This window comes from Ascaphus truei, chromosome 18, assembly GCF_040206685.1.
Source record: "Ascaphus truei isolate aAscTru1 chromosome 18, aAscTru1.hap1, whole genome shotgun sequence".
NCBI classification, from domain to species: domain Eukaryota; kingdom Metazoa; phylum Chordata; class Amphibia; order Anura; family Ascaphidae; genus Ascaphus; species Ascaphus truei.
Window position 1 is genome coordinate 15,693,182 of NC_134500.1, and position 26,978 is coordinate 15,720,159.

At 42.3% G+C, this 26,978-nt stretch overlaps 1 protein-coding gene across 1 annotated transcript; it reads left to right on the forward strand.

The window, feature by feature from the left end:
* The first annotated feature begins 571 nt into the window (after positions 1-571).
* On the forward strand, positions 572-23,875 carry CYP19A1 (cytochrome P450 family 19 subfamily A member 1). Its single transcript, XM_075576205.1, has 9 exons — positions 572-716; positions 2,980-3,130; positions 9,000-9,154; positions 13,180-13,356; positions 14,076-14,190; positions 14,300-14,414; positions 17,861-18,023; positions 21,254-21,495; positions 23,485-23,875. The coding sequence occupies exons 1-9, from the start codon at positions 572-574 to the stop codon at positions 23,728-23,730; spliced, it is 1,509 nt and encodes a 502-aa protein (XP_075432320.1). The 3' UTR covers positions 23,731-23,875.
* The last annotated feature ends 3,103 nt before the right edge of the window (positions 23,876-26,978 follow it).

Genomic DNA, 26,978 nt, shown 5'->3' on the forward strand with positions numbered 1-26,978 from the left:
GCCGCGAGAAAGCTTGTTCTTGAGGTGTTCCCTCCCAAGTCCGAGCAAGAATCGAAAATGAGGTTTTGCTTTGGTTGTGTTCCAGCCTAGGCACACATTGGCCGAGACCCTTATACCAACTGTGCGAGTTAGGGGGCGGCTCAAATTTCTCTCCCCTGAACTCTCCAATCTCTCCAACTGAGTAAAATGTAATAGCGTTTCCTAACTCAGTGCAAACACACCGTTTCTCCAAGTGCATTACACTCCAATGTCGGTGACATGGAAAGTTCTGTTCCTCGTACTCCCCATGTCAAGGGCATTCATCCCCATGGAGGGGTTGCCACTTGTACAATCAAAGAATCCAAGTGTAAAATACCAAGGTTATTAATCTTTTGTGGGAGAAAGGTTTATCTCTTTGTTTTGACTAAATTTGCATCCTATCTACCAGACTCTCAAAATATAAGAAGAGAACTTGGAATGGCCCTTCGATATTGGCACAGTAACACACCTCCCATCACTGCAGGACAGAAAGGCTTCAGAACTTTAATTCTTTCTTTACCCGCAGAGAGGAACGCAACGTACTTGAATAACAATGGTTTTGGAAGCCCTTAACCCGATGCATTATAACATCACTGAGGCAATGCCCAGCGTGGTACCTGCTACTGCAGTTTCCCTTCTGTTCTTCGTTTTCTTGCTTATTATTATTTGGAATCATGAAGAGACGTCATTAATACCAGGTAAATGGATAAACACTTTTTATTTACTTGTTTTTTTATTTTTATTATTATTATTAATATGCCACTTTAGTATCCAAACACTTCCCATCGTACATACATGATCATCAAAGACAAAGATGCTGATGTCTTTAACAGTGCTGTGCAACAATACACCTTACAACCCATTCAGCTGAGTAGGTTGTAGGGTGTCTTCCAGCACTGGAAGATGTGTTAGCACGCTAGCTTAATATTACCCAAAATCCAACCTAGTGCCCTATAACGCTGTTCATTTGTGCATGTAGATTTGTGCCCTTTGATTGTCTTTGTAAATCTGTTTTTATTTAATATTGCAATATAGATGTACAAATGCTGTCATTATGAAGTATTTTATGCTGTTCTGAAGATAGTCAGTCTGCTGGGAACAGAGCGTGCATTGCTAAGCCAGTCCCACTTGTACTTAATGGGATACATTTCTATTGACTGCACGTTAATATCTTAACTGCCAGAGGACCCACCTATGGTAGTGAACAAGTTAAAAAGAATGGTTACTTTTGCGTAAACATTCTATTTCAGGATTTAATTTTAAGATCCACATCCGTGATTTTAAATGCCATTATTTAAATACTTTTTATATACATTTTGGAGAGTTTGGCCAGTCAGTATCAGTTTATGTACTTAAACCTGTTTGCAACAATATTATGCAGCTCAAAATTGCAGTAGCTGGATTGCTCATGAGAAGTAGGTTGTGTCACTTTTAGATTGACCAGCAGGAAAGTCTGTCTGTAGACGAAATGATAGTGTAGAACACTTCTGAAATGTCACCGGTCTGTTCCACAATTCGTGTGCAATGAAGTTATGCTCACTAGAAAGTCCTAGTTAAATGCACTCAGGGTACAAAGGGTAATACAGCATGACTCAATCAATCCCAGGATACAAATATTCCTAAAGAAGAGCTATATAATACACCTCATGTATACCAATAACAAATAGGTAGTCCAAGGAGCCTGAGTATATACCACAAATATCAATAAGAAAAACATTAAAACGTATCACTTGCATTGTTGTTTTTTGAATAATAAAACTTTGTTGTTTTTCTTATTGATATTTGTGGTATATATTCTGGCTCCTACCTATTTGTTATTGGTATGCAATAGGTGTATTATATACGGTACCTCTTCTTTAGGAATATTTGTATTCTGGGACTGATTGAATCATATTCTATTACCCTTAGTACCCATAGTGCATTTCACTAGGGATCTAGTGTGTATGCTTTGGTTCACACACTCTGTTGATAATATATTACTATAAAGTCACCTTCTCTACGAAGACGTGGTTTGAAATACAACCATAATTACCTAATCATATTTATTGAAAGCATACCACTATATAAATAGGCATTTGACAGTTAATAACATACAGCTAGGATCAGGGAAATCTGTGCAACATTTAGTTTTTTGCTTGTTTTTTTTTAAACTTAAGAAAAATGACAGAGCAGAGAGTAAAGACACTGACTGGCACTGAGGTTCGAGCAGGGGAACCTGGTTCAATTCCCTGTGTCAGCTCCTTGTGACCTTGGGCAAGTCACTCTCCCTGTGCCTCAGGCACCAAAAAACATAGATTGTGAGCTCTGAGGGGCAGGGACCTGTGTCTGCAAAATGTCTCCGTAAAGCGCTACGTAAAACTAGCAGCGCTATACAAGAACAAACTTATTATTATTATTATATACCCCATAAAATGGATTTCCATTGCTTCAGTTGCTCTTAGATCATGCACTGGGCCATGATAAGTAGCAGTTAAATATATCCATCAATCACCTCTTTTGGTTTAAAAGCCAACATCTCTAATCAATCAATAATATATATTGATTGATTATATATATATATATACATATATATATATATATATATATATATATATATATATAATACTAACTACAATATATATATATATATATATATATATATTACTCATCAGTTGTTGGAAAAATCCAAGATTATAGTAGTGTGATGCATTACAATATCCTATACAGCAGGGGTAGCCAACTCCAGTCCTCAAGGGCAACCAACAGATCAGGTTTTAGGATATCCCTGCTTCAGCACAGGTGGCTCAATCAGTGGCTCAGTACTGATTGAGCCACCTATGCTGAAGCAACGATACCCTAAACACCTGACCTGTTGGTGGCCCTTGGGGACTGGAGCTGGCTACCCCTGCCCTACAGCCATTTTCACATTGCCGCAACACCATATTAAATCCCCCTTATGAGACTGTAACCTTGTGTTTGTAGGTCCTTCGTACTACATGGGACTTGGACCATTACTTTCCTATAGCAGGTTTCTATGGACCGGAATAGGCAAGGCAGCAAATTACTACAATAGCGTGTATGGGGAATTCGTGAGAGTCTGGATAAATGGAGAGGAAACACTCATTATCAGCAAGTACGTACATCTTCACATTATCAACATGAACTCTCCCTTTCGTATTCCCTTTCGTATTCAGAAATATTAAGAGCGTTTAATACAGGTGTATGATACATTACATTTAACATTTTCATTATTTAAGGTTTTTGTCCATTTAAAATGCAGTGATAAGGCACTGAGACAGGGGGGTGGGGAGAACTAGTGGAGGGGGGTTCGCTGAACGATCTCAAAAGTGGGACCCAGTTAACGGTGCCCCTTCCTCTGCCAGGCTCATTCTTGCCCCCATGGAAGACAAAAGAACAATTCCTGCGCTCCTACCAAATTGGGCTAAAATATACTAGTGACATTTTTACATTTAGAGCCTAAGTCTGTGTAACACAGGAATCATTTGGTTGCATCTTTTGATCAAAACACGATTGAAGCCGCCAACATCATCAAGGTAACCTCCGTTTAGCAGGTACCTACGCTGAATGTATGTCATTTCTTATTGTCCTATGGACTAAACTTTGTGAGGTATGTGAAAGTGCCCTGGAGGGGTTAAATAAATGAAGCATATGTTTTTGTGATTTAGTGCAATTAAAAGCTGGCCAAAGACAGTACCCGAGTTCCCTTATTATAAAGGTGAACTGAGGGAGCGCAAATACCCTAGTGTGAAATATTAATACTTACACATACAGTATTTCTTTCTGTCAGCCTTAGACATTCCCTTGCTCTTCAGTGGAGGGTGATGTGTAGACTGACAGTGAGGTGTATAATACCTTTCTGCTAAATGGAGAATTGGTATTCTTGCCCCAAGCTCAACAAGAGTGCCCCCCTCTTACCCTGCTCAACTGCCCCCCTCCCACCTTGCTCAACTGCCCCATGCGTGACGGGGGGACAGATTAAACCAGGTTCATTAACATCGCTTCGTGTTTGCCAAAATGTATCGCTTAACTTTGCAGTGACGCATATTGATTGTTTCGCCCTAATTCAATAAAAATGAGACATGCATTTGCAGTCAGTGGCATTAGCCAAAGACTGATAAATATTTCCAGGGATTCAAGCCGTCTCAAGCAAAACGGGAGAAATATCACTGGGCTGCTTATGCCATTTTCCCTTGGCACCTAAGGTGGTGAGGTGGGGAGAAACATGGGAATTGGAGGCTTTTGTGAGAGCAGCGGTACTGGAATTATTTAGATTTTCCATCGATCTAGTAGGTGATTGTCTTCTTGTGGTGGAGTGTGGACCCCTTGAGAAAATGTGGGTAATGGGATCATTTAGGTTAATAAATGTTATATTTGATATAGACTGTTGGATGCTCAAAAGAACCCTAAACAGACAAAATATCACTGAATGATTTGAGAGCACGGTACTTTGTAAGTAACAGGTATATACAATAAAGCTGGTAAATGCCCTATAACAACACACCTAACTGGAATAACTCCCACCTGCAAGTGGAGACTTAAACCTAATCTTGTGTCCAGAAAATGAATGGTGTGTATAAATGAAAGGGTCAAAAACCTTATATAAGCTTGATTGAAGAAAATCAAAGGACATGTAATGAGATGAAGTCCAAATCAGTTTCCAGTTGTCCTCAAGTACTGTGTGCAAGTCCGCTGTCAAGGTATACAATGGGACCGGAGCATGTATATAAAGCGAAAATGTACTTAACGTTAAGCATTACCTTTTTTCCACTTATCGATGCATGTACTGTTCTGCAATCGTCATATATGTACATAACTGATGTAAATAACGCATTTGTAACAGGCGCTATAGTCTCCCCGCTTGCGCACAGCTTCGGTACAGGTATGGAGCTTGTATAGCTGTTCAGGACGTGCTGACAGGCCCATGCACGAGCTGCCGTTTGCCTATTGGGCGATATGTCCTTACTCGCGAGTGTACTTAAAGTGAGTGTCCTTAAACCGGGGTATGCCTGTATATATATATATATATATATATATATATATATATAGCAACTGTAACTATTACTGTATGTTCATTTGCATGTCTTAGACAGGTCTGCAACCCTGTCTTTCCCCATTATCGCCCAGCATACAGCGCTTCCACTGCAGCAAGGGATTCTGGGAAATGACATGCAAATGAGCACTCAGTGCCACCTTTTGTCTCAAGCTCGTATTACACAAGCAAATCCTCAAGCCAATGCATGCTGTTTTAAACACAGCTTTTAGACAGAGGCTGGGATGAGATGCAAATATATATATATACTGCGCACTACATGGGGTGATAAAGTATAAAACAATTTAATATGACATCTAAGAGTGGTGCGATATGCACTTACAGAATCAGTAAAATGACATTCATACTGTAGGAGAGAATCTGACTATAGTCACAGTCCAGGACCTGGATACCACCAGCAGGTAGACCGAGAAGATAGCCCAAGAATCCTCATGGGCGAAACAAAGTGTGTCGCCAATAGTCTATTGTCAGGCCAGAGCAGGAGTGCTTGCCGGGGTTGAAAAACCTCCCAGTATAAACACGAGGTGAAAATGAGCTCCGCTAAACTCCGTCCACTGCCAATGACGTCACTGCGTTAAATCTCAGCCCTTCGCGTTTCGTCACCTGACACGGTAACTTCTTCAGGGGGTGGAATGTTCTATATATTATACAAACACGCACACACAAAGTTGATGGTGTATTAAAAATATATACTGTCTAAGCCTTCCTGCTGCAATCGTATGTTATGTATACATGATATGGTGTCTAGCTTTCTGTAAACACATACAGCAGAACATTTATATACATGGTTCTGCAGTTCTTAAAAAGTACAAAGAAAACCATTGATCTAAGCAGCTTGACGTGCCAGCTTGGCTCAGTAAGGGAGATGAAGAACATGTGAACTAAATATATCTCAGTTGACCCAGTGACCATCGCTTTTCAGAGCCTATTGAACAGCAAGTACATACAGGGCCTCATTTGGCGAAAAGGGTTAATAATAATAATCTAGGCAGATTATAAGGCTGCGGTCCCAGTCACTGCTCACCTCAGCGTGCACTGTGCGTGTAAGCACCGCCCTTCAATGGGGCTGGGCCCAGTACTCACCTTCCCGCTGAAGGTGCAGCCGCGCTGTACTCGCAGTTTTTTTTAACTCAATGGAATTGAGTTCAGAACTGGCGACGGAGGCGTGGCCACGCCCCCGCCGGCGGTTCACCCAACGAGGTCGAACCAGCCACGTGAGGTCATGACCACGCCCCCGCAAAACCCCGACCACGCCCCCTCCTGTCGCAATCTCCCTCTCTCCCTAAAGACCGCAAATCGCGGGTAGCGCTGTGCACGCGCCGCCCCCCCCCCCCACCAGGCGCGCGTTTCACAGTGATCACAGGGAACGCAGCCTAACACAGCTATGGCAAGCATCTAAGCCCAGATCTGCATAGATGTGTTTGAGAAAACCTTCCCATGGATCCATATAAACCCACTCCTCAATGAGTCCCATGCTTTTAGAAAACGTTATCAGAATATATACTGTACGTCTAATATTTTCTAGTGGTAACCCTATTCCTGCAGTGGCTAAAAATGTACATTTTCATGCAGCATCTTAACGGTTAAAAATAATTGAATGGCGATTTCATTCTGAAGAATATGTTTTGAACAACCATAATTTAGGATTAAAATAGTAACATTACACTTGTGGGCTTTTCATGTCTCATAGGCAGAGATGGGACAGTTTTTTTTTTGTTGCGAATATGGATCCGCAGCATGATTGGCCAGTTCCTTTGGCTCGCAAATTTCAGCGGATCAATGTAAAAAAGGCGATTCGCGCTTTGCAGATTTTTTTATTATTCTTACCAACGCACTCCGTGGATTTCTCAACCCGTGGACGGATTTATAGAATCCAATCCGCGGATTCCGCAATCCGTTGGCGGACTCGTAAGAATCCGCCAACAGATTGCAGAATCCGCGGATTGGATTCCACAGATCCGGCCACGGGTTGTATCCAATGGCGGATTTTGATGAATCCTCGCGGATTGAAACCGTCCAAATCCGTTTGCGGATTTTACACCGCCAAATGGATTTTGGTGGGGGGGGGGGTAACATCAGTGAAAATCCGGGAAACGGATTGGCCCATCTCTACTCACGGTTACTTCCTTCCCTTGCTAAAAAAGAATTCACTGAGAAACAAAGACAAATATCACACAATGTCACCAATTCAACATCTGTAATGTCACAGCGCCCTCTAGAGGACAATAAGAGATACAGACAGGATGAAAACATGTTTCAAAAGCGGTTAGTTGAAGTGTTTACTGGTTGCTTACACGTAACTTTCACAGTATGAACACTCTGCACTAGGGGCTGTTCTTTAAAGATTGCTGCATAGTTGGAGTGCAAATTAGGACTGAAGTTTTCCCTGTGTTTTAGATTAATTTTACTGCAAGGTGCCCGCTCCGTTTCTGCTTTAAGAAGTCAGCTTTGTGGATGCTATAAGTCAGGGGTGCTCAACTGTAGCCCCCTTCCCCCCACCCCAACAGGCCAGGTTTTCAGGATATCCCTGCTTCAGCACAGGTGGCTCAATACTGAGCCTCTGATTGAGCCACCTGTGCTGAAGCAGGGACTGATGGAGCCACCTTTACTGAAGCAGGGATATCCCGAAAACATGACCTGTTGGGTGGGGGCAGGGGGGGGTGCTTGAGGATTGGACCCTGCTTTAAGTCATTGGTTAATACATCAAAATAAAATGCAATGCTTTACTAACCGCTATGGTAATAAAGGGGTTAACCCCTCCCGCCAACCCCCTCCTTCCCAGGATATCTAAGTATCCACATCACCCACCCCCCTGCCTCCAACAAGAGTACCCCCCCCCCCACACACACACACACTGTAATGGGCAATAGTCTTATTAGCCAAATGTGGGTCACTTTTGCCCATTGAAATGGATAAAAAAATACATTAAATAAATATACATTGCAATATATAATACAATAATCAGAACTAAGCCATTAAATACATTGATCATCACCGTAGCTACCTACGCCCTCAATGGGGGGCTAGATAGCCACATTGGCAATAAAAGTAAACCCTAACACAAGTACAGCTCAACCCGTTATAGCGCGAACCACTACAATGTAGATCTGCTTATAACGCGGTCTGAGCGTGGCTCCCGATTTAAAAACATCTCCATTTTTTTTTACATTCCTATCCTAAGCCCCTACCCTAACCGCTAAAACCCTTTTAATTAAACCCTACCCTAAACAGTAATACAACTTACCTTAGAAGTGGCTGGCAATGGGGATTCCAGCAGTGGATTGGCTGCGGCGGAGGGTCCGCCTGCGGCAAAGCAGCGGTCGCCATTTGGTTGCGGCTAAACGCCCACGACCAAATGTCCTATTCCGCCGGGATATAACGCTATGTTATTTCAATTCTGTTTAACTGGGTCGTTTTACCCATCCAGACACTGCAAAAGCCCTATTTCAGGGTCTGAATGTGAGTAACGCCAAGTTTAGATATGACTTAATTGGCCTTAACGGACTTTATTGGATATGCAATGTTATGATAACACCTCATTTCAATATTATCACCAACATGCTATGCTCTCTACAGGAGACAATCTGGTTTAACGCTATGTGCTTTGCAAATAGACTGTTAGCATTAACGTGATGTTAAGTTAGGTTAATGCCACTTCACATGATTTCCCTTTGTGGATAAGGGAGTGTGGTACCCATTTGAAATTGTTAACTGCCAGTCATTTTGATGTCTGTTACCAAGCGAAAATGGCTTTAGTGACTATATCCCTGCATTTCCAGCCTCTAGCTGTGAGATAGAACTGATTCACTCACAGTTCAGATTCACTTTTTTGCCCTATTTCAATATGCAGTGAAGCTCTCGCCCCCTAGCTCAGGATGATGGAACTACATTCATTTGTGCATGTACTGTATATATCCCTATTTCTCCCCAGATCCTCAGCAACGTGCCATGTGATGAAACACAGTCACTATGTGTCAAGGTTTGGCAGCAAACTGGGGCTGCAGTGCATTGGCATGAATGAAAATGGGATCATATTCAATAGCAATCCATCTCTATGGAAGGTGATCCGTCCATTCTTCAACAGAGGTAAAATATGTCTGTATTATTTGCTCAGATTGACACTTATCATTTTGAACTGAAGCATTACCCCTCCCGACTTCCCCCACCCCACACCCTCCCCGGGCACTTTTAGACAAGAGGGTAATTAGTTATTCTGCTTCAGATGCTTCAGATGCTTGCGACACTGATCTCCAGAGTTAATAGAGCTATGATGGGCAGGGTAGGCGACAGATGTCCAGGACTAGAGTTTCTGTCCTTCAGCTGTTTTCTCCACCCTTGTCCTGCCCCATATCTGTCTACCATGAGAAGGCTACAGTAGGGCTCTTTGCTCGGGGAAGAGTAGTTTAGATTCTGATGAACCCACCGTGACATCCCACAACAGGAAGTGGTTCAAGAAAAGGAATTGTCCTCCCTCGTTTCAGCTTACTATGATTACAAACTGACCTTGAAAAATTATTTCCATGTACTTCTATTCAGTGGCGTAGCTAGAAATGAGCGGGCCCCCGGGCAAACATTTCTTTGGGGCCCCATTAAAAATAAACGTATTCTGTAGATTCAGAATTAAATATACCACACACATATAAATATTGATTAAATATAATATATAGATTACTTATCTATAAGGGGGCAGACATTTTTGCCACCCCAAAATTCTGCCACCCTTGTCCAAGGCCTGAACGGTCTGGTGGGAAATCCGCCAATGGAAAAGCAAAAGCATCACATTGTGGATGGGTAAAGTAGAGGATGGGAACCTCTCTGCATACATCCACAATGAGATTCAATAGCCTTTTTTTCTCAAATTTGACTTTTTTGTCTCCAAAGTTGTGTAAAATTCACCATACACTTTAAATAAATCAGCATAGTAATATAAGAGAATACTGACTGCAATTTTTTTCTCCCTCTCCCCATCCTCCCTCTTCAGCTATCTCCTTCATCGTCATATCTCCCCCAGTTCCCCTCATCATCATATCTCCCCCAGTCCCCCTCATCATCATCAGATCTCCCCCAGTCCCCTTCATCATCATCAGATCTCCCTCAGTCCCCCTCATCATCATTATATCTCCCGCATTCCTCGTCATCATCATTATATCTCCCCCAGTCCCCCTCATCATCATCATTATATCTCCCCCAGTCCCCCTCATCATTATTAGATCTCCTCCAGTCCCCCTCATCATCATTAGATCTCCCCTAGCCCCCCTCATCATCATCATATCTCCCGCAGTCCCCATCATCATTAGATCTCCCCCAGCCCCCCTCATCATCATTAGATCTCTTCCAGTCCCCCTCATCATCATTAGATCTCCCCCAGCCCCCCTCATCACATCTCCCCAGTCCCCATCATCATTAGATCTCCTCCAGTCCCCATCATCATTAGATCTCCCCCAGTTCCCCTCATCATCATTAGATCTCCCCCAGCCCCCCTCATCATATCTCCCCCAGTCCCCCTCATCATATCTCCCCCAGTCCCCCTCATCATATCTACTCCAATCCCTCGTATCATCATCAGATCTCCCTCAGTCCCCCTCATCATCATCATCATATCTCCCCTAGCTCCCCTATCATCGTCATATCTCCCCCAGCCCCCTCGTCATCATATCTCCCCCAAACCCCCTCATCATCATATCCCCTCCACCCCCCAATACCTACCTGGTTTATGGACTCGGAGACTGGTGAGGGGAGATGGTATGCTCCAGTAGGCCCCAGGTATGAAAGAATTAGCCGGTAGTAGAAGAATCACTTGAGGCAGAGCAGGACGGCATGAGGTAAGAAGCGCGCTCTTGCAGAAGACACCGGAAGTTCACGGTCAGACTACTAGAGCGCGCTCCTCCCCTGCCGTCCTGCTCTACCTCAAGTGATTCTTCTACTACCGGCTAATTCTTTCATACCTGGCCTGGGGTCCACCGCCACCGCATACCATCTCCCACCGACCTCTCTCTACGGGGGTGGGGAGGGGAGGAGAGCGGGCCCCCAAAGAACCACTGATTCTGTTGGTGTCTGTTCTTAAAAAGGCATCAAAAGTTTATATCTAAAGTCTGCTTTCTGCTTCAATTCTGTGTTTATAGGAGTTTCACCCTTACCTGTTCCCTGCCAGAGAGGCTGTCACAGGCAAAAATATCAGTACTACTGTATGAGAAAATGCTATTAGCAGTTTATTTTTTTTTAAACAACTCTGAGTGACATTTGAATGCAAATTTGAAAGCATCCTTTGATTTCTATAGCCGGTTTTAGCACACCTCCCCAACAGTGCAAGATATTTGTAACAAAATAATTAACACAAACTAGTGTTGAAAGATCAAGCACAGACGGCAAGTGCTGTGTTGAAGAGAAAACATTATGCAATCAACAGATTGGCTCTGGTTTTAATTTTAACATCAAAAGGACACAGGCTGTGTTAATCTTGCAGCCCATCATTTGCATGCAAAAGGCTAAATATATTCACTATAGAGTCGTTTGTAACAATTGCTTGGTGAACACCGCACAGTAGATGCACTCATTTTAAAAGTTGTTTTATGCAGTTCAGAGTCTAAAATGCTCACTCTCTTTTGAAGCCTTAATATTTTTGCACAGCAGTTTAATTTCCCAACTTCACATCCTCATCCAAATTCATTAAGCATTGAGCAACGCATTATTAGCGTGTGCGATAGCGCTGGAACAACAATGCGTTGTTCTCAATGTATCTTCTACATGCAGTACAGTGGCTGAAGGAGTGACTGAGTGAGTAACTGATTCTCTGGAGTTCATCCTTGTATATACAGGCATACCCCGCATTAACATACGCAATGGGACCGGAGCATGTATGTAAAGCGAAAATGTACTTAAAGTGAAGCACTACCTTTTCCCCACTTATTGATGCATGTACTGTACTGCAATCGTCATATACGTGCATAACTGATGTAAATAACGCATGTGTAACAGGCTCTATAGTCTCCCCGCTTGCGTACCGCTTCGGTACAGGGTATTGCTGTTCAGGACGTGCTGACAGGCGCATGCGTGAGCTGCCATTTGCCTATTGAGAGATGTGTACTTACTCGCGAGTGTACTTAAAGTGAGTGTCCTTAAAGCGGGGTATGGGAACCTAGTTCAATTCCTGGTGTCAATTCCTGGTGTCAACTCCTTGTGACCTTGGGCAAGTCACTTTATCTCCCTGTGCCTCAGGCACCCAAATCATAGACTGTAAGCTCACCTGGGGCTGTGTCTGACATTCTATGCACAGTGCTGAATACCGCATACTATACTGTAATTGTGAAGCGCTTTCAGTCCCCTTGGGAAAGTGGTATATAAAATAAAGTTCTTATTACCGGTACATCAGTGATTCTATTGTCCCGCTCTGGTTGATCATCACACCTAAAAATGGGTGCATTTGTTTTGTTGATTTGGATCCGCCTCCGATCGCCAGGTTCCTTTGGTCCACAGATTTCTGTGGATCAGTCTTAAAAATGGCAATATGCCTTTTAAAGGATTTTTTTTTACACCGACAATCCAATCCATGGATTCCTCAATCCATTGACAGATTTTAAGAATCAAATCTGCGAAATGGATTGACAAAATCCACCAGTGGATTGTATCAAATAGTGGTTTTGGATTAATCCACTCAGCTTGAAAGTGTAACAATCCGTCCATGGATTTTACACAGCGGAACGGACTTTGAACGGAAAGCTCAGGGGGGAAAAATCAGGGAAATGGATTTGGACTGGTTCGCCCGTCTCTAATCAAACCCTGCGCCAGGTGTGTCCCCAACAATCCTATAGCAAGACAACATTTAGAAGGACGCACACAAATGCAACATTTTTAAGTAAAGTTGAAAAACTAAACATTTCATTCAATTTTACAGCAAGAAAAAGACAACAAAATTAATTTGGCTCAAACTTTGATCCCTAACTAGTTTCTCCCATGGACACATGTTCCTCTTATTCCCTTTCCTGTGGGATCATGCTTGGTTTGATTTAAGCCTCTTTGAAATCTTCCCAATAGATGTCAAGCCAGCGTCACCGCATGTTGTATAGGGGGCCTGGATAGAGAGGTCTTAATAATGTCCTTTATATAATTTTTAGCTTTGTCTGGACCCGGCCTTATTCAAACCACAGAACATTGCATAGAATCAACCAAGCACTACCTGGAGAAGCTGGGAGATGTGACAAATGAGCTGGGGAATGTAAATGTGCTGAAGCTGATGAGACTCATCATGTTGGACACCTCTAACAACCTCTTTCTAAGAATTCCGTTGGATGGTAAGATACAACGTTCCATTCAATGGCTCTCTGGCCCTCTGGCTCTCTGGCTCTCTGGCCCTCTGGCCCTCTGGCTCTCTGGCTCTCTGGCTCTCTGGCTCTCTGGCTCTCTGGCTCTCTGGCTCTCTGGCTCTCTGGCTCTCTGATTAAAGACACCAACACAGAGTGTGAACCTGGTTCAACCTGGTTCAACCTGGTTCAAATCCTGGTGTCCACTCCTTGTGACATTGGGTATGTCACTTTATATCCCTCGGGCACCAAAAACACTCATCTGGGCAGGGACTGTGCCTGTAACAATCCTATGTGCTGCGTACCATGCGCTATACTGTCATTGTGACGCGCTTTGAGTACCATTGGGAGAAAAGTGCTATATGAAATAAAGTTATTATTAAAAACCAGCAATAATGGATTGTTTTTTTTTATATTGTTTGAAGCTCCAGTTCCAGAGATTGTCATCTTTATCCTGCTGGCATTATAAGGGAATTTAAAATGACCGGTAACAGGAAGCCGTCCACAAGTGAACCAGTAATGCGGTCACCATTACCGACTGGCTCACAGATCTCAAACTGCTAAGTGGCCATCATATAAAAACATCTAAGCCCTGTTTTTTTAATGGAATACAATTTATCTGGGACTCTTTTGCGCTGAACACCACAGTCCTAAAACTAGGGCATTTCAAATGTTGTATTTAAAAATGTTTTGTTTTTTTTTATTTTCAGAAAATGAAATTGTTCTAAAAATCCAGAAATACTTTGACGCCTGGCAGGCGCTTTTACTGAAACCCGACATATTCTTTAAGATTTCCTGGCTCTACAAGAAGTATGAAAAGTCAGCGTGAGTACTCCAAGTTCTAGAAAGCGCTCATCAGGAGGAAACAACATCATGTGTTAGATCTTCTGAAATAATTATTATTATTCATACTGGCAATATTATCTCTTTATAGCAACGATTTGAAAGAAGCTGTGGAAATTCTCATAGAACAGAAACGACTGAAGCTTTCAACTTCAGAGAAGCTGGATGAGAATTTGGATTTTGCTTCTGAGTTAATTTTTGCACAGGTGCGTATTATTTGTGTTTATTTATAGACATGATTTACCTGGGGGGGGGGGGGGGGTGGGCTGAAGATTAGCCAATGCTTTAAATGTTGCAATAAACATTGGAGCAAGATCAGAATGCTGGTGACCCTCAGGGTATGGTCAGAACTTTGACATAATAATTATTATTATAATAATAATAATAAGCCCAGCTAGTATTGAACACATAATAATTAGCCCAGCTAGAACTGATCACATAATATTGGGCCCAGCTAGTACTGATCACATAATATTGGGCCCAGCTAGTACTGATCACATAATATTGGGCCCAGCTACTACTGATCTGATGCTGCAGTTGAGTCTTGAGGTCCTTTCTTGGCAAAAAATGATCTGCCTTGCTAGACACGATTATATATGCTACACCACATAGTTACTGTACATAGTAGATGAGGTTGAAAAAAAACATATGTGCTTCAAGTTCAACTTATGCTAAATTTAGATGACAGATACTTTATCCTATGTCTGTACTTACAGTATTTTGATCCAGAGGAAGGTAAATAAAAAAAAAAAACAGTGACACATTATCCCATGATGTCTCAGAAGGGGACAAATAAATTCCTTCCTGACTCCAATATTGACAATCAGATTTCTCCCTGGATCAACAACCTTGCATGTTTACTTTTTTGGTATATCCCTGTATACCCTTTCCTTTCTACAAAGATGTCCAACTTTTTTTTTATCTTAATCTTAATATATAAATTTGAAATTTGTATGGTTGTTGTTAGATGTGGTGAACCTGATTGGTCCTCAGCCTCTGACCAATCAGATTGGTGGCTCTATGATGTCACCCAACTGCCACCTCACCCAGCACACACACACACCACCACACACACCACCACCACACACACACCACCACACACACTACCACCACACACACACCACCAGGTAAGTAACACCACCACACACACCACCAGGTAAGTAAGTAAACCGCCTGCGCCTCCAGCCTCCCCTCCCAGCTCACAACCCTGCGGGCGGCCCGCCGCCTCAAACCCCTGCGCCTCCCCTCCCAGCTCACACCCCTGCCGCCGGGGCCTCAAAACCCTGCGCCTCCAGCCTGTGTTCCCGCCTTGCCTCCCAGCTCACCTCACACCCCGGCGCCTCCCGCCTCAACCGGGCGGGACCAGGCAGAACGGACGGCAGGGAGGGGGAGGGGGCAGTCTGAGGGAGCGCGAGGTGAGGGCCGCGTGCATGGGAGCGGTGGAACGGACGGCCGGGAGGGGGAGGGGCCAGCCTGAAGGAGCGCGAGCTGAGGGCCGAGTGCACTGAAGCCTGCATCTGAGGGAGCACGTTCCACTCTCCCTACCCCCCTCCTCCTGTCCACTGTGTGTGTGTATGGGAGTGTGTGTGTGTGTGTGTGTGACACTGTGTGTGTGTCTCACTGTTTGTGTGTGTATGTGTGTGGGACACTGTAGGGTGGGGACCGGAGCTGCACATGGGGGGGGGATGAGCGGAGAGGGGGGAGCGGAGAAACAGACAGGGGGAGTGGAGAGGAGGGAGCGGGAAATTTTAAATTTTAAGCCCGGCCAACGCCGGGTGCCTGTCCTATCCACTGCCCCCCCCTCCTGTCCACTGTTCCCCCCCTCCTGTCCACTGTTCCCCCCCCCTCCTGTCCACTGTCTGTCCCCCCCTCCTGTCCACTGTCTGCCCCCCCCTCTCCCTCCTATCCACTGCCCCCCCCCCTCCTGTCCACTGTCCCTCCCTCCCTCTGGGGGGTGGGAGAGGGGGAGCACAGAAATAGGGGAAGAGGAGGGAGCAGGAAATTTAACTCACGGGCAACTCCGGGTCTCTCAGCTAGTATATATATATATATATATATATATATATATATATATACATACAATATATATTGTATCTGCCATCACAGTCTCCATGGGTAATGATTTCCATCTAGCAGTCCCTGTTCATATTGATGACCCTCATTTCGTGTAGACCTTGAGCCATGTTCTATACACATGAATCAGTAGAAGCTTCATTGACTATCGTCAAAAACGAAGGCAAGTGTAATCTTAACCACGCTTATTTTTCTCCATGTAAATTACATACAGTACCTGATTTAAATCCGGTTAGTTTTTAAGCACCTGTGTGCACTTTAAAGCAGCAATCCTCCCCAGAAGCCTATTGGACAGGGGACTCACACTCCAGCCTCAAGGGCCGCCAACAGGCCTGGTTTTATGGATATCCCTGCTTAATCACAGGTGGCTCAGTCTTTGACTGAGCCACTGATTGAGCCACCTGTGCTGAAGCAGGGATATCCATAAAAGCTGGCCTGTTGGTGGCCCTTGAGGACTGAGTTTGAGACCCCTGCTAATGGAGTTTTACTCATACAATGTTAGAATATTGTCTCCTGAGCACGCCCTGCGCTTTAAAAAAAAAAAGAAAAATCAGGATTTTTTTTCTTCTAATCACTAGATTCCGAGGTTGTCATAGTAACCGTTAGACTGCACTGGGCTCTGGGGAGAGCTGCAGGTTAAACCTCCAGACAAAATAATACTTCAATCACCTGAACAGAGCATCAGATTAAAAAAATTAAAACCGGTTGGTTGAAAAAGCACAGGTCCGAAGTGTTTTTAAAGCAAGTAAAAACATTTTTTTTTTAAAATCTAAAAAGAAAATGATGATCAGCACAGACTGCTGCTTTAACCCTTTGAGTACCGGCACTCACAATCATGTGACCGCTTCTCAGAATGGGTCACATGATCGCTCCGTCATGGACGACGGAATGTAAGGAGTCCATAATAGCGCAGGACACCATCTCCCCTAGAAAAAAACTAGCGGGCCAATTCTGATGAAGCAATGGCGCCCCCTGGAGTGCCAGACCCCCATGATGTAGTGCCTATGCCTAAAAGGCCCCAAAGGGTTAAACGACATTTCATGATGACTACCTGAAAAGGCATTGTCCACCCTTACATGCCACCATGGTCACATGGTACCCATGGAGACTGTGACGGCAGATACAATAGATTTGTTTAAAAAAAAAAGTTGGACATCTTTTTAGAAAGAAAAGGTAAACAGGGATATACCAAATAAGTAAATATGGGAAGGCAGTTGATCCAGGGAGTAATCTGAATCCCAATTCTTGGAGTCAGGAAGGAATTTATTTTTCCTCTTATATATAAGTGGATGATATTGCACTGGGGTTCTGTGTTCGCCTTCCTCTGGATCAATATACTGCAAGTACGGATGTAGAATAAAGTATCTGTCGTCTAAATTTAGCATAGGTTGAACTTGATGGAGATATGTCTTTTTTCAACCTCATCTACTACATTATGTAACTCCGTAACTATGTAATTATGTAATTATATATTATACTATGACAAGATTGCAAATCCCCAGGCACTTTCCGATGCTGAATTGCTAAAGGTCAAAAGCGCTCACTTTTTTTTCCCCCATTGAATGTCCCAATTTTATAGAACCACGGAGATCTGACTGCCGAGAATGTCAATCAGTGCATCTTGGAGATGCTCATCGCTGCCCCTGACACCATGTCAGTGTCTCTGTTCTTTATGTTAGTGCTGATTGCTCAACATCCCAAGATTGAAAAAGGAATAATGGAGGAAATTCACACTGTCATTGGTGAGCAGCAACTTTAAAGCCTTATTTGTGTTAAGGGGTAGTAGCTCGTTCGCCTGGATCCTTTTTCTAATACACCTGCATAACTGCCTATATGTTGCAGATCCTACTGTTGGTCTTTCATTCTTTAATTGGTCCTGCTTTATAGAAATAGGAAAAAACATCTTTCCTGCAGGTATCTGATGTTTCCAAAAGGGACATACAGACACTCCGTGATTTATTGATGAGGTACACAAATATTTAGAGAACAAACTGGAACCACTTCCAGAAATAGATATTGTCACATGAAATATGGCTGTACAGGTATAGTGTGGATGATCAAGACAGAGGACTCTATATATGACTACAGGGCAAACATGTAAAGAAATAATACATTTATTGAATAAATACACAATGCAGCTAACGAGAAAGTATGGAGATGGCCATCTCTAGCTATGTTAAAAAAACAACATGCCTAAAATTGAGAGAATATAATCAGCGTGAATATTCAGCCAAGTCAAAGAGACTAGCACAGAAAATAATTGATATTATTCTCAACTCCAGTACTCAAGAGCCCCCCCCCCCCCAAAGAGGTCAGGTTTTCAGGATTTCCCTGCTTCAGCATAGGTGGCTCAATAAGTGGCTCGGTCTTCGCCCTGCCCCCTTACCTTTTCTCCGGCGTTTTCTGACGTCGCTTTGCCATGAAGGCGCCGGAGACAAGGTAAGGGACTTACAGCGGCCTTGCATGCTCCCCCTGCATTTTATTTAAATGTTGTGGGGAAGAGCGCGGGGCCTCTGTAAGTGCTGAACCGCCCCCCCCACCCCCGGAAAATTTGGCACCCCTCAGTTTGCGCACCCCTGTTATAGACAATACTAAGTAGAGTGACCTGTGAGTTTTTAAATACTCTCTTGGATCAATTTAGTTTGAAATGCTAAATATATCATTTTGCATCAAATGTCTCCTAAATCACAGCACTAGCTGGCAGATGTCCAATAAAGTATATTGAAAACCGTTTAATCCTAGTTTATGGCTGATACAGAAAAAAGCTTCAAATAAAGGTTTCTACCCTCCGTTAATTATGCAATAAATGTAGTTTTGTTTAACATATTTGCACTGTTTCATATACTGTATACAGTCCTCCCGTGTTGATCCTTCACAGCCTTCCTAGTGCAGACTATTTCATGTGACACGATTTTCGTTCTGGAAGTGGTTCCAGTTTTTTCTTTCTATATCATTTTAGTTGGGCACAGGACGAGCACCTCACACTTTTTTTTTTTAATATATTGTTATAATATATCAAACTATTTAGTTGTATATTGTCGTTGTTTCTGTTTAAGTGGGTGGGGATTATTGGTAGAGTTCTTATTGAGGGATTTGATTTCTTTTTTGTTTGCTGTACATAAATATTTACCCGGAGGCCGTGCTAGCGCGTAAGCAAACACATAGAGACCAAGCACCCCGTGGGGTACCTACTTAATCGGAGGTATTGACGTTATTATTAAGGCTGGGGTCTATCGCTGCTATTTTAGTTTTAGTTCTACATTTTTTTTTTGGTGTGTTTTGTTTCTAAAAAAAATGGTGTGTTTTGGTTATGAATTTTTACAAGTTTATGGATTTTTTTTTTTTTAATCAAATGATGGTAAAATGTTGAGGTATTTGCCTAAATTTGCATTTTTGTAAGGTTCAATGATAAAAATGAAAGAAAAAAAAAATAAGTTAAAATAAACCCAGAATAAAAATAAATAAACATATTCAAGGACGAGCCTTTCTTTGGTATTTTGCTCAGATTCCCAAATGTGTTCGAAGTTCGAGCATCCAATTCTCGAACTGCTCGACATAGAATTCGATTAGAACGTCGAATCCCGCAACTGTACCCATCCTGAATTACTATGCAATTAAAGTGGTGGCGTTTGCCACGGAACCATTGTTTGGGTCCTTGAACATTTGGGGGACAATCTATTATAGTTAGGTTATGTAATGGCCCTTTAATTTTGATAAATTGCTCTCTCAATGACACAACATGAATTATGGAAAGTCAGATGGATACAGAAAATAAATTGGCCCATTTACCTACCAGCAGTGATCATTTCTCATGACCTTTCTTCACAACTACATTGGGGTGATGTATCGTAGCAAATTTGGAGCACAATTGACGCAAATTACGGTATTTTCATTGTGTCTTTTTGCGCCCGTGTATCAAAGTGTTTGCTCCACGTTTTGAGTCACTTTACGAGTTCGGGAGTGATGAAGAGTTAGGGAGGAGTTAGATGATGCCCAGATTATAATGAGATGTAACAAACTCTGCGTCACTTTTGTATCTTGTATTTGCGTTAAAAAAAATCCGCCAGGTCTGAGGTGGCTGAAACTTTTCTTGGCAACAATTTGCATCAGATGTAACGAGCACTGTCACACATTTAACGCAAATGTGAGCAGAAAATGGGGCAACGCGTCAAAACAAACTTTTATTTGCACTTTCTTTATGTTGACCCATCTCCCCCCGTGTGTCTTCCACTTTCCTTCCCCAGCCTCAGAACTTCAAATGTCACTTTGTCCATTTAACATCTACAAACTGCCTCAAACAAGCCAACGAGTGTCAGATCAGATCAGGCTTACATGGAGCCCTACCAGTAATGCATTGCTTATGGGGATAGTTTATTTAAATAACCAGGATTGCTTTGTTAGGGACAAAATGTAAATGACATTTTAAAACTCAACTCGCTTATCTAGATATTTATGCCACAAGAAATGTAGACGTTTGGGTACACTGGGAAAGTGACCCAACAGTGTGTCTAATAAGTAGCAAAGGATGGACAGACATTCCAATATCACAGCATTGATATATTAATTGGTCCGACGTAGAATAGAATTTTTTTCGAGAACGTAAATACACACACATATTGACTTCATATAAATATATATTGTATCGATCTACAGTATATTATAAATACTATATATTGTATCGAGAGAGAGAATATTGTATAATACATATTATATATGATACAATATAGAGTGATGGGATACCCTTCCATATTATTTAATTTAGATAATTTTATGGATTATAGGTAAATAAGATATTTCCGCAGCATCAACGTATGAAACCAATTAATGTACACGCATCTTTTTCATTTAAAATGTGTGTTGCATAGTCGGGAAAAAACTCCAGTAAAGTATGAATTCATATGAAAACATGTTTTTGATGAATATTTTATATATATATATATATATATATTTTTTTTTTTCTGCTGTGGACCAGGTGATCGGGAAGTACAAAGCAACGACATGCAAAATCTTAAAGTCCTGGAGAACTTCATCTTTGAGAGTATGAGGTACCAGCCCGTCGTAGACCTGATTATGCGCAAGGCCTTGGAAGATGACATCATTGATGGCTACTATGTGAAGAAAGGCACAAACATTATTCTGAACTTAGGTCGCATGCACAGAGTGGAATTCTTTCCAAAACCCAATGAGTTCACCCTGGAAAATTTTGAGAAGACGGTATGTTCTGTGTCACAATGATGGAAGTTTTCTCCCCCCAAAAAGTTGATTTGTGATGAATAAAAAATATTTGCAGGTTGGTTAGGAGTAGAATCTGGAGATCAGGATATCCTAAAAATTTGACCATGCCCCCTGATGAAACCCAATCAAACCTCAATCTGTCAGAGACATTAGTAGTAGATTCAGGTCATCAGTAATGCATCGTATAGTGATGCAACGGAATGTTTCACTGTGACATGCGAAAGTGGGAACTGCAGTTTGACACCCACACACCCACTGACTCACTGACTCACTGCCGCACGCAAACACTGACTGACGCACACGCACACACTGACTGACGCACACACTGACTGAGGCACACACACTGACTGACGCGCGTACACACACCGTGACTAACGCACACACCTGAGACACACATACTGACTGACGCACACACACACCGACTGCCTGCCACGCGCACGCACACACCCCATGACTGACGCACACACACACCCCATGACTGACGCACACACACACCCCATGACTGACGCACGCACACCCCCCCTGACTGACGCACGCACACACCCCTGACTGACGCACGCACACACCCCTGACTAACACACGCACGCACACACACCCTGACTGACGCACGCGCACACACCCTGACTGACGCACGCACACACACTTTGACTGACGCAGACTCACTGACGCGCACACACACACACACACTGACTGGCGCACACACACACTGACACACACACACTGACACACACACACACTGACTGACGCGCACACGCACACGCACACACACACTGATTGAGGCACACACGCACGCACACACTGACTGTGTGTGTGTGTGTGTGTCACTCAGTCTGTGTGTGTGTGTTTGTGTTTCTGCGTCAGACTCACTGACGCGCGCGCACACACACACACACACTGACTGACTGACGCACACACAATGACTGACGCACTCACACTGCATGAAGCTGTAAAGGGGGACAAACAGAGCTGTAAAGGAGGGAGGGGGGGGACTTGATTGATGTGAATGGGGGACAAACAGAGAGAGGGGGGAGGAGAGAGGAGACAGAGAGGAGCGGGAACATTACATCCCGGGCAACGCCGGGTCTCTCAGCTAGTATATATATATATATATATCATATTTAATGTGTATATGTGTGAAAATACAATAAAAGTAAATAAATATATTAGAACATAGTAGAAATCATGAGAGATAAATATCCCCAAGAATATACAGTCACAACATAACCCTGGGGTGAGGCTAAGGCATAACGTTTTGTTAGATGTCACCCACTGTCTCCATAGGTTGTATAAAAGGAGTGTTTTGCTTGGTTATACACAGTTAGGCCTCGGCTATAGTGGTTTGCGCCAGCTTCCGCGTTCCTCGGCGCAGCGTACGCTCGCCTGCAGCAGAAGAGATTTCCTGTCCTGCAGGCAGAAGCGACTGTATAGGGAGGCGTGTCGGGGGACGCGGCCGTGACATCACGAGGCTGGTTCGCCCTCATTGGGCCAACTGCTCACGTGACTCCGCCATCGCGCGGGGAAATACAAACTTGTTTGTAGAGCAAAGCACCAGTCTCCCCGTAGCACGTGCACAAACTAGCGCGCGCGCACTTTACGCAAATGCATTGGCGTCCTAGCGTTTGTTTTCACCGCTAGCTACGTAGCTCGCGCCGTCTCCTGCACTATGGACGCAGCTTTAGTCAACAGGTACTGTACTAAATATCCTCGGTCACCTCTAACCCATATTTCAGGCTGTGGAGATTATTACTTTGGCAAATTCCTTGCAAAACTAGATTTTTCTACAAAAGTTCGACAAAAAAGGGACAATTCCATCAGGTCCAACAAACTCAGATGTAACGTTCACACATCTCTGCATATCACCCGTTTGCCTTATAATACGTATGTCCCTGTTTATAGAAAACAACTACGCATTTGGGACATCTCTTCTGTTTCTCACAGTAAATGTTTCTCCCTTCCTGACTGTCCCAGGTTCCTTACCGGTACTTTCAGCCGTTCGGCTCTGGTCCACGGGCATGCGCAGGGAAGTACATCGCCATGGTAATGATGAAAGCGATTCTGGTGACTCTCCTGAAGAGATACAGTGTGCAGACTTTGAGAGGAAGATGCCTGGAGAACATTCAGAACAACAATGATTTGTCCCTGCACCCTGATGAAACCCAGCCCTCGTTAGAGATGCTTTTCATTCCTCAAAACACTGCTAAGCTCCAACACTAAGAGAACATACCAATTTGTGCCAGAACTGGAAATCTGAAATCTAATTAGTATAGAGTTTGTGACAGTGTTGGTCTGTGTTAAGTCTTCATTTAAATGGTGCTGTTTAGTGTTGTATGATGGTCGTCAAGAAATGATAATAGAATGATCAATTATATGTCCAATAGAGTGATATATTTTGTCTATATTTAACAGTATTATTAATAAAAAAAATATTCGGTCTATATTTTTCAAACGGCACAAAAGAGTATTTTTTTTTCTTTTTCTAAATAATTTTCTTTCGAACATCTTCCCCCCTTATTGATGTAGTGAGAAGCTGGGAATGCTCAGGCAACAATGTATCAAATTATATTCAAGTGAATCAATACCGGCCCCTGATGGATACAAGTAATTAATGTGACCCGTACCACTCAAAGCTGTGGTTACCCAGCCCAGTGTTTCCAGAGGAGATGTAATTTTGTGAGCCCATTCCCGTCTTAGACAGGTCTGCAGCGCTGCTTTTCACCATTATCCCCTAGCATGCAGTGCTTCCACTGCAGCAAGGGATTCTGGGAAATGACATGCCGATGAGCACAGTGTTACAAACAATGTGTATATACAGGCGCGCGCACATGTATGTGTCTAATATAATACAAATACGTCACGAACACACCACTGCCGCAATGTAAACTATTGCATAACCGAACTGGGCTAGGTAGCTTGCCAAATACACGCGTAGGGAAATCATTTTAACAAATAGTTAAGTTAAAGACGTGAAAATAAAGATACCGCTAGACAGTTGGTAATGTGTATTCATTTTATGAGATGACGCCGTTAAACCCATTTTTTCCCGAACAATGTTTGGCATACATTATTGAAAATAAATTATTATTCAGGGAGAATAAAACGTACATTTAAATAATGAGCTGCTTTTTAATTATTAACAGGGTACACGTGTAATTTTGTCATGGATCACAAATGAGGCCCTTGCTTTTGTAGCATATACTTAACAAAAACAAAGGCGTTAAATTAATGTATTGTATTGTATTGTATGTCTTTATTTATATAGCGCCATTAATATACATAGCGCTTCACAGTAGTAATACATGTGTAGTAATATAATGTAGATTATAAACTGTATCTCGAATTTTAAAATGATGTTTATAACAGAATGGGAAACAGGTTCATTATACAGTAGATCTGAAAAATGTGGGAACAAATTAAATCCAGTATATATATTAATCGGTGTTATTCTATAAGACCCTTTCCTGCATCAGACGACACCGCTTAGCAACACCAAGCCAAGTACCTGTCTGTGCACTGGAGTTAAACATTGGGTGTTTATCAACATACAGTAGCTTTGAAAATAACTTTACATTTTTCCATTATATTTTATCAAATTGTTTTTATGATTTTAAACATTTGACATGCTTAACTGTGCTATTTTGGCATTTTACTGCTTATTTTAAGGGGGTTATCTCCACAATTTGGTAAAAATCTGAAACCATATACAGTACACAGCAAAGAAATAGAGTTTGGGCCCAAACCATGAGAAAGGACCTACCTATAAAATAGGTGATGCAGAACTGCTATGTTAACAAAAACATTTTTAGTATTAAGTATTATTTTTATTATCACATCAGTTTGGTTATTTCCAAATAAATGTACAATGTCACACCCAGAGCTCGGAATATGCAATTCTACCAACCGTAAGCTCCAGCTTGTATAATGAAGGTTTGTGTTCATTGAAGAGTTTTGCTATTAAAAAGTGTCGACATTTTTTAAATGCCTCTCGCCCAATATGGTTTACAAAACTATGTTGACCCTGAACAAGTTACAAGGAACAAGTTGCAATCTACCAGTGAAAATTATAAATTAGTAAAACCTATTACCAATGACTAAAACTGATATGTTCATGTATTTCTTCATGCCACGGTTCTAGTAATCATTCTATAATATACACTGTTCACAAAACACAGCACCCCTTTCATTTTGCATCATACTGTATTTTGCAAAAAAAGCACTCTTTTTAAAAAAAAATTAAATGTGAGCAATTATAGGTGTATCACAGAAGATTATTACATTTAAGAATTATTGGATAATCGAATAAAAATCCTTTGGAATTGGTGACGGCGTAATGACCTCATCCAGTGCATATTTACAAAACGGTGTTTGGCGAAGAAGAGAAGCACGTTATAAAAAGTGCTTGAGAGCAAGAATTAGGGTCCAAAACATTGACATAAAACGATTACTGGTAGAGGATGGTCGCCAGGAGGACTGAAAAAATCATTTGTATTGCTCAGGAGTGGCAGCAGCTGGATCAATGCATTATCGGTGATGCAATCAGGCAGGCAGCAGCGTTCACATCTGCGGGCGTGCGGTTCGGCAGAAGCAGGACATTTTGAACACACACTTTGAACTCCAATTTGATAGTAATCTTAGTGTTTCAGATTAGATTACAACAGTTTAACACATTTACTAGCTACGAAGGAAAAACTAATTTCTCGTTCAATGAACATGAACCTTCTGCAGCGTTTGTGGTACCTGTTGACTATACAGTGGCATCAATGTAGTTAACATCAGTTGATTGTCTGCATTGGGCTTCTTATATAGAGTTAATCTGCATCACAGATTTACAATTGGTGCACATTTTCATGGGGATTGAGCGAGAAATATATGATATGATGAAAAACGAAAGTCCCTTTTTTTTCCTAAAGACGGTGTATACTGAATTATGTAGAAAGCTATAGCTAAAAAGAACACGGTGTGTCAAAAGCAAACACCCAATTGTAATATTACAATTGGATGTTTGCAGTACTGGTAATGATAAAAAGCAACATGGCTAACTGTATGAAATATGAGCTATGAGATGGCACATCCCAATTAAACATTCATCTTTTACTGATATTTATATACATTCCTTGTTGCCATTGTTGTTTTCCGTGGTTGAATTTTGAAGGCAGTAATTTATTAGGCTGGCACGGTGTGAACTTTTCCCAATGATAAACACATGGCTATGTAGCAATATAAATGATATTCATTAAAACTTATAAATGTACTGATTTGCATAGTTTTCAACCCATGTGAGGAGTTCAGTACTAAACATTACTCTTGCGTCTGCAATATTTCTACTATTTCTAGCCCGAGAAAGGGAAGACTTGGCAATGAAATCGCCTATTACTCAGTGGCCCAGCTGGCTGTGGGGATGACATTCATTATAATCCATGTTTCAGTAAATGCCATGCAAAGACGTATTCCTACTGTCAATCAGT

Bases quoted from the DNA above. Each gene is read 5' to 3' on its own strand.
- CYP19A1 (XM_075576205.1), top strand. From the start codon at position 572: ATGGTTTTGGAAGCCCTTAACCCGATGCATTATAACATCACTGAGGCA. The intron at 717-2,979 runs GTAAATGGATAA...TTGTGTTTGTAG, and splicing joins AGAGACGTCATTAATACCAG to GTCCTTCGTACTACATGGGA. The intron at 21,496-23,484 runs GTATGTTCTGTG...TGACTGTCCCAG, and splicing joins TGGAAAATTTTGAGAAGACG to GTTCCTTACCGGTACTTTCA.